At 39.5% G+C, this 9542-nt stretch overlaps 1 protein-coding gene across 1 annotated transcript in view; it reads right to left on the reverse strand.

Annotated features, from left to right (window-relative positions):
* WDR49 (WD repeat domain 49) overlaps positions 1 to 9542 on the reverse strand; it is a 149502-nt gene that overhangs the window by 86006 nt on the left and 53954 nt on the right. Inside the window, exon 7 of the mRNA XM_069083622.1 lies at positions 5942 to 6175. Within this exon, the coding sequence (XP_068939723.1) occupies positions 5942 to 6175 (234 nt within the window). The remainder of the gene's footprint in view (positions 1 to 5941; positions 6176 to 9542) is intronic.

Genomic DNA, 9542 nt, shown 5'->3' on the forward strand with positions numbered 1-9542 from the left:
GAAAGAAAGAAAGAAAGAAAGAAAGAAAGAAAGAAAGAAAGAAAGAATCTTCAGCTATGTTCGTGACTTGACTTCAGTGCTGCACTTTGCATGAGGTTATTCTGGATTCTTCCCATCTCTGTGCCCTCCTCTCCCCAAATCACTACCTCCTGGCTATTCCATGAACAAGACTCTCCATCTCTCAGCTCTGGGCATTTTCTCTGGCTCGCCCACATGCCTGGAGTTTTCTCCCTCTTCTACTCTAGCTACTGACCTCCTTGGCTTCCTTTAAGTCTCAGTTAAAATCCCACCTTCTACAGGAAGCCTTTCCTACCTCTTCTTGATTCCAGTGCCTTCTCTCTGTTAATTATTTCCTACTTATCCTGTCTAGAACTTGTTTGTACATGTTTGTTTGCATGTCGTCTCCCCCATTAGATTGTAAGCGCCTTGAGGGCAAGAACTGGCTTTTGCCTTTTTGTTTCCCCAATGCTTAGCACATGCCTGACCATGATAGCTACTTGATAAATGTTTATTTATTGATTGTATTTATTTCGTATCTATTTTACATTTGCTTATTTGTACCCATGTCACTTTCCCCGGCCCCTCCCCTGCACCCTTAGAATAAAAGCTCCTTGTGGCCATGACGAATTCATTTTTGTCTTTGTATCACCAGTTGCTACACAGTGTCTGGCACATGGTGGGCATTTAATAAATTCTTATTAAATGCTTGGCTACAGTATTTCTAAAGTCCTTTACATTTCTGAATGTAATTTCTGCCATCAGACACCTTTTAATATGTCTCATGAGAGATGGAGTGTTTTCAAAAGAAGAAATGCAAATGTTTAACAACCATATAAAAATGCCCTAGAATGAATAATAAAAATGCAAATCAAAATAATTCAGAGACTTTACCTCACATGTGTCATATTGGCAAAGATGATAAAACTTGGAAATCTTCAAAACTGTAAAACATGGGAGAACGTCCTGCAAACCCTCTATTAATAAAGATACAAATCAGTCCTGCTTTAGGAAATTTTCTTCATGTTCTCAAACATAGCCAATGTGTTGATATCTTTTGTTGTTACATACACGTGTGCACATAGATATAGAGATAGATGAAGATGTACATAGCTAAAATGGCATAGTAGATAAAGTGTTGAGCCTGGAGTAGGAGGACCTGAGTTCAAATCAAGCCTCAGACACTATGTGACCCTAGTAAGTCACTTAGCCCTGTTTGCCTCAGTTTCCTTACCTGTAAAATGAGCTGGAGAAGGAAATGGCAAACTACTCCAATATCTTTGCCAAGAAAACACCAAATAGGGTCACAAAGAGTCAGACACAACTAAAACCATTGAACAGCAACAAATATATATATATATATGCGTGTATATATGTATGTATACACATACATACATATATATTTGCAACAAGGTGATTTAGCTAAGATGGCGAGGAAAGATATGGGACAACAGCTAGCAGGAAGGGTCAGGGACATGGCTGTGTTTGTGGGCAGCAGAAAAAGAAGCGATAGGGAAAGGTTGATGACTTATGAGAGAAGGGGCAATCTACTCTGACATTCTGTAAATCTACAAACCTAAAAAGATTGGATTTGGAAAGATCAGAAAGCAAGGGGATGAAATAGTTAAGTAAGAGGAAGAGTAATTCAACAAATATGAAATGATATTAGACAGCAAAGATAGGAGTGTAGATCTTTTCATTCCCACATCCCGAATGATGTCTGTGAACTATCTGTTGTGTGTCTGGCCCTCGACTGTGCTCTTTTCAAAGGTAATCTCTAGGGGCCTGAATCAAATCACACACATTCTTCTACCCACTCCTCATCCCAGCAGTTAAATACAACTGAAATGAATCTAGTTATAATTAATATCAAAGGCAACTTTGACATGGAAGCTCAGTACATTAATCACCTATGATTTCTTCCCCCATCAATTACAATTTATTGATAGTTTATAGTCGGCGAGAGCTGCCTAAAGCTCAGTCAGATTAAGTTGTACTAATGAATGTTAGAGGCAAGATTTGAACCCTAGTTTTTTCCAACATCAACCCTCTATTCATCCTTCTATGTTGCCTCAGTCTAGAATAAAGGGGAAGAAATGTCATAAAAAGGCAAGATGTAACCTAAGGGTACTGAAAGATTGTGAATAGGGTCACACAGCCCAAATTTGTCAAGGGCAAGACTTGAACTCAGGTCTTCCTGGACAACTCTTTAAGCACTATACTGCCATGTCTCTCATACCTCGTGCATTGCATATTAATCATTCACATCTACATTTTTTTTCTTATTTTAAGTAAAGGAAGGAAGGAAATAAAGAAGAAAGGAAGGGTTATATGCTTATTATGTACCAAGTACTGTGCTAAGTAAACGCGGGGGATATAAGTACAAGCAAACAAATCAGGTGCTGCCCCAGAGAGCTTACATTCTAGAGGGAAGACAACATATGAAGTTGGAAGGAGATGGAAAGTGTCCATGTGCATATGGAAGTAATTGGAGGGTATGTGGTGACCTGGGCTCCAGGCCAGAAAATTCAAAGGCTCACATGTAAGATCCCAGGGTCCTGGGGGCAGTGTCCAATTTCTAGGGGCAGATGGATGAGGCCAGCAGAATGCTGGCATCATGGTTTAGAAAATGCAAAAAGTAGTTGGTAGCTTGAAATATAGAACAGCAGTGGTTTTGCCCCAGGAAGGAGGCATGGCTCTTTCTTCCCATATTAAATCATCATGGGGTTCGTAATGGATAACACAAGTATCTCTAAAACCATTGGTATCAGGGAAAGTGGATGATCACCTATTGGATACATTAGTGGGGATTTTGATTTGATGTATGGATTGTGGATTCAGCTACTCAGGTCCCTTCCAGTTCTCAAATTCCCTAATATTTTAATGGTCCTACTTCATTGGAAACTTTCTAGTAGACTGTAAACCCCATGAAGTCAAGGACTGTTTCACTTTTGTGTATACACATATATGTATATACATATACATACACACATGTATGTATGCATATATCCCCAGCACCTTGTATAGTCCCTGTAAAAGAGTAGGTGCTTAGTAAAGTACTGCTGATTGCTTGGTTTATTGATTGCAACCTATTTTTATTTCTTTTTTTTCTTCCTTTTGGAGGGGGGAAGGCAGGGCAATTAGGGTTAAGTGACTTGCCTAAGGTCACAGAGCTAGTTTTTTTGTGTTATGTGTCCGATTCAGATTTGAACTCAGGTCCTCCTGACTCCAGGGCCAGTGCTCTATTCACTGTGCCACCTAGCCACTCCCCTTTATCTCTTTCCCCAATGGGCATCAGATTATCCCTCCCTACCATTGTCCAGAACAATTGTACCCTTGATTGGACTGTCTTTTTTTTTTTTTTTTTGCTGACAATGCTTCCCATCCCCCACACTGGTTTGGGTTTTTTTTTTTTTCCCCCAAGTTACAATATTAGTAGTCACAACTCTAGCTAGTCTTTATGCCCTGCTGTCCAGCATTATCTCCCAAAAGGCCATTGTAACTTGTAGGCAATTGATCTATTAATCTATCGGGTGCTTGACTGTATTTTAGTGTCCCAGCCCCTGTCCCCATTTACACCTTTGCAGATCTCAATTAGCAGTGTCTACTATTGAGAAAATACGCATGCCCCAGTAGCCGCCAGGGAACGAAATTAACAAGTTGCTTACCCAAAGTTCAATAAAACATTTGCAATGAAATGAATCCCTGCAGATGAAACTCAGAATAGATTGATTCTGAAAAGATTTTTATCTCCTGGTACGAAAGGAAAGCAGCATTTAACCTACATGACAAACTCCTCATTAGTGGCAGCGTGACATTCTACAGCTTGTGCTTTTACCAAAATGCTCATTTCAACACAAGCTCCAAGGCTTTTGCAGAAAAATAAAAACAGAGGGTGGGGGAAGTGGGGTGGGTGGGCAATTTCCTAATTTAATTGCCTGCATGCTGGATGCTTGTTTTGTGACTAGCTCTTGCTTTGCTACTGCAGTCACACCTAGAATAACTCTCTCCCCTAATGTAAAGGGGGCTCTATCAGCATTTGCTATTACTCCTTGAATTGCCCTACAATACAGCCCTAATGTCCCTTCCTGGGCTTTCTTTGCAGTGCACTTTGTGCCCTGTTCACAAAGCTCCATCACTGAGGCATTTCACTCTCTCTTTAGCACCAATGCTTCTTCATTGAGATGCAGGTAACGCCTGGGTACCAAAGGCTGCAGTGCATCATTAAAGTGCTGGGAAGACAAACAGCTCTCATGCTGCATACCAAGTGGCATTGCATTTAACTGCATCATTTTATTAGGAATGCACCTAGGACTGCCACTGGGAGCCACTTGTGTGAAATATGCCAAGAGAATAGATCCTTGCTAATTACTGTGCATGCATATTTCAGAGCTTGCCTACCTCTGGATGCAGTAGTGTGGGACCCATAAAGGGACATTTTAGAGCCAGATCTGCTGGTAGCTGGGTAATGGCCAGATAAACTGGTAAAAGAGAAGTTTGGGACATTTCACTTTGGGTTTCTTTTAGTTTTGCTACTCTAGCATTTTTACATTATTATGTCAGTGCTGGTGTATTTGTTGAAAGGGAAGTCACTGCCTGCAGATAATTGAATGCAGGTACCTTTACAGGAAAGCATGCTTGTATTTAAGAATTTTTCCTCATAACTTTTTCACCCCATTACTTTTCTTTATTCCTATCTCCCAAAGCTTAAAAATGGCATTATAGCAACTTAGAGCTTTGAGTTATTTAATAACAGTTACTAGCATTTACATAGTACTTAGTAATGGAACAGATAGATGGATAAAAATGCTTTTAAAACATTGAAGTGCTATATAATTGTCTATTAATATTGTTAGTTATAGTAGGAGACAGAGAAAAAGGAGAGGAGGAGGAAGAGGAGAAAGGAGAAAGGAGACAGTTCCATGATGCTTCAAGATTTTATAACATGATAATTTTATTACATACTTAAAAGGAATAGCAAGTTATACATAAGAAAATTGCAGTTTTGTGTGCAATCACCCTTTTCCTATTCTGCTATGTTATGGAAATGCTGTTTTATTTCTTAAGTTCAGAATAAAATAAAATAAATTTAAAAATTAATCCCAAGAACATAAAAAAGTGAAATAGAGCATAGAATGTTGACCTTGGAATCAGAAAGTTTTAGGTTCAAGTCTTCTCTTTGACACATTGGCTAAGTGACCCTGGGTGAGTCATTTAACTTTTCAGTGCCCTGAAGCAGCTCTCTAAGACTATTAAATGTAGACAAGTTTTCTATCTGCAAGTATAGAGGGAGTTTTCACAAAAGGAGTTATCTAAGCTGTTTAATTTGCAGGTCCAAAGTCCTCTCTCCAGCTAAAAAAAATACTTCCAAAATGCTTTACAGATATTATCTCATTTTATCCCCTCAAACCTGTCAAGTAGGTATTATAGGTATGACGTGATGAGTTCATTTCATCATCCCACCCAGCACCTTCTCCTCCCCCTTCAAAACTATATGTATGTGTCTATGTATGTATGTATATGTATATATACACATGTATGTGTATAAGTATGTATGCAAATGATTCTGTAAATGTATGTATATTATACACACATATACTCCCTTCTCTAATGGAATACAAGCTCCTCAAAGGTAAGAACTCTTTCATCTTTATCTTTGTATAATCAATATCTAGCATAGCAACTGGCACATAGTAGGTGCTTAATAAGTTGTTATTGATTGATTCTTCTGTCCATTTTAACAGTAAAGCACCTGAAGTTCAAGAAGGTTTTGAGTTGCCTATTGTTCCTTTACCAGTAACAGAGGCAGGATTTGAATCCATGTGTTTTTTCCCCTAAATCTAAGTCCAATGCCATTCCCAATGTACTCAACCATCTCTCCTAAGTCCCTTATTAGAGAAACACACACACACACACACACACACACACACACAAGCACTATTACCTGCTTGAAGACTGAGTTGTATAAGACACAAGTGACTGGTTTCTCATGACTTGTAACTCTTTTGTTGGTCTCATTTTTCATTGCCAACAATGTTAGTTGGTTATTAAAGGCAATAAAAAGCCGTCCATGAGCTTCATCAAAGTGGAAGAGACATTTGAACTCCTGACTCTTTGTAAAAGGACAAGCCACCCTTTGGATGGAGAGCTGATGTTGAATGTCCCAGAGTCTCAACACCTGGATAAAGAGGAAAGAATAGTGAAAAATAAACACCAGGCCACTGAAATGACTAGAGTGCATCATGTCAACTCATTCTGTAATACGATAGGGAACAAGTATGAAATGTTGGTTTTATTAACAAAGGGAAACCTAGAAAAAGATATTCCCTCCACCAATGGATCTTCCCTGTAACTCTCTGTCTTAAATAAATATATACCATCAGTATTCTCTCCTGCTGGCTTTTAACTAACAACAAAGGCTTGTTAAACACTTGGGACTATGGGATTATAAACCTAGAACTAGAAGAAACCTAAGAGACCATAGTCCAGTTCCATCATTTTATAGTCAAAGAAACTAGGGTCCAAAGTGGTGAACTCACTTGCTCTGTGTCACATCAACAGGTATTAATAGATCTGGACCTTGAGCCCAGGTCTTTTGACTCCAAATCCAGCCCCACCCCTCTTTCTGCTGTAATATGCTAAATGCTAAAAAAAAAATATACTACCTATGGATAGTATGCTATATGCTAAAAAATGGTCTGTGTTGTTTGGAATCCACAAATGAAACAATCTCTGCCTTCAAATACCTATACTTACATGCCAATGATGTGTGACAAATATGGACATTTATTTAAAAATACATTCCTTTCTGGTTCACCAAACTTGATTCAAATCAACAAGCATAAAGGAAATGTTTATGGTTAGAGTCAGAGTAGGAATCAGATTTAGGGTTAGCCCCTGTACTAAGGCACTAGGAATACAAAAACAAGGATGAAACAGTCCTCTTCCCCCAAGGAGCTTACATTCCACTGCAGGTTTTCCTTGTGCACAGTGCATGGAACATGGGAAGTACTTAATTAGTGATAACTGATTGATTGAAATATTGGGCTTCCACTTATCTGAGCCCTCCTTCCTCATATCTAAGAATCTGGCCAGTTCCCATTAGGAATCTATAACTTAAAACAAAATTATGCTTCAGGTAGATATGGAGCAAGTATGGAGTTAGCATGGCAGAATGGCCATAAAGCTGGATTCAAATTGTACCCCTAACACTTAACTCACTGAGTGCACCTGAAATCATTGTTTCATGTCTCTGCATCTCAGGCATCTCTCTCGGACTTCCCGAAGTCATCGGTGGGTTTCATTGGTGAGATAGAGAGGGTTCCCACATCCTGAGGAAATCACAGATCTTCTGCTGATCTGGATAGCAGTCAATCAACAAGCATTTACTAAGTACCTCCTATGCTCCAAGCATTCTGCTATAGGCACTGGGAATGTGAACGTATAAACAAAGACATGAAACAGAACCTGTCCTCACATCATCCCTCTTTAACAGGGGGAAAACACTTGCACATAAGAGGGTGTACAAAGTCATACAAGATGATATGAGGGGATAGGCACTAATTGGGAGGTGTTAGGAAAAAACTTCATCTGACACCCAAGGGGAGCTTTGAAAGAAACTAAGTATTCTAAGGTAAGGAGGGAGTACATTCCAGGTTTAGGGAACAGACTGCACAAAAGTCCAGATACAAATGATGGAATATTGTGTGAAAAGACCAGAAAAAAGCTAGTTTGGACTACAGAGTCAGTCAACTATTATTTATGAAACTATATTCTAGGCACTGTGCTAAGCAGTGGGAATACAAAGAAAAACAGAAAAAAAAACAATGCTTGCTCTCAAGGAGTTAACAGTCTAATGGGGGAGATAACATTCAAATAATGAATTAACAAGATATAGACAGATTGAAATTAGGGTAGCCTTGGCGCAGCCAGGTGGTGCAATGAGTAAGAGTGCCGGCCCCGGCGTTGGGAGACCCGGTATCGGTTCCAGCACCCACAACAAAATAACTGGCCATGTAACCTTGAGCGAGTTACTTAACCCCAATTGCTTTTAAATTTAAAAAAAGCAATTAGGGTAGTCTTGGAATGAAGGAATTAAGATTAAGGAGGACTGGGAAAAGGCTTCTTGCAGAAGACGCAGCTTTAGTGGATGATTGAAAGAAGCCAGGGAAGCTAGCAGACAGAGATTAGGTGGTAAAGATTTACAGGCAAGGGAGCTAGTCAGTGAAAATGCTCCCAGGGCTATGTTCATGAGGCAAGTCAAGGCCTGGGAGCTAATTAGGTGGGAACCTAACTCATCTTTCAGACAGAGTGACCATACATAAGAATCACAGTAGCATGGAGACCTTGGTGACAGAGTGGATAGACAGGTGGACCTGGAATCCAAGTTCAAATTCTACCTCAGATACTTATTAGTTATATGACCTTAGGTAAGTCACAATCTCTCTGAGTCTGCTTTTTATCATCTGTAAAATGAAGGTGATGATAATATCTGCCTCACCAGATTGCTGTGAAGCTCAAGTTGGATAATATATGTCAACATTTTTGCAGACCTCAATTGCTCTAAAATGGTAGTTATATTATTTGGAAGGGATTGTAGAGGCTACCTACCTACCAGACCAAGGATGTAGCCTAAAACAGTCCTAAGAAATGGTCATCCAGCCTTTTTCTAAAAGCCTCTAGCAAGGGGCGAACAGCTGTCTCCCAATCTACTTTTGCAGAGCTCTGATTGTTACAAAGTTTCCCCTTACACTTGGAAGAAATTTTTCTCTCTCTGACTTCCATCCAATACTCCAGGTTTCACCCCCTGTGGCCAAGCAAAGCAAGTCTAATATTTCTTTGCCATGACAGGCCTTCAAATATTTAAAGGCAACCACACTCACCCTAAATCTTCTTTCCTCAAGGATAAATGACTACAGTTTCTTCAATCAATCATCTATTGCATGGTCTGAAGGCCCTGAACTGTCCTTTGTTGTCATCTTTGGGACCCTCTCCAGTTCACCAAAGCTCTTCATTAAATGTTGTACACAAACTTGATGCAATTCCCCAAAAGTTGCGTCATCAGAGCAGAAAACAATGAGGCTCTCGCCTTCCTCATTCTGAACACTATGATCTTCTTAAAACAGCCTAAGATTAGGTGGTGCCAAAAAATTTAATTACTGCTGACATGGCAGTTAAAGGGTTGCCCTCAGAGACAGGAAGACTTGAATACAAATCCTGCCTCTGTCACATGCTGACTGTCTGTCTGGGGAAATGACATCACCTCTTAACACTCTAGGGAAGACTCAAAGTTGCAAAGATGCTGAGCTGCATTGGTAGAGATGGTTTCCTCATCTGGGAGTTCTCTAAATCAAAGACATCACTCACTATCCCCTAATATAAGGTACTTTAATATTTTAAAATTTTTATTCACAATTCCAATTTCTCTCCCTCCCATTGAAAAGACAAGAAATACAATATCCATTATGCATATGAAATCATGTAAAATATTTCCACATTAGGAAGGAAGGAAGGAAGGAAGGAAGGAAGGAAGGAAGGAAGGAAGG

This window comes from Petaurus breviceps, unplaced genomic scaffold, assembly GCF_028583685.1.
Source record: "Petaurus breviceps papuanus isolate PSGF00001 unplaced genomic scaffold, PetGlider_PUasm1.0 173, whole genome shotgun sequence".
In the NCBI taxonomy this organism is placed as follows: Eukaryota; Metazoa; Chordata; class Mammalia; order Diprotodontia; family Petauridae; genus Petaurus; species Petaurus breviceps.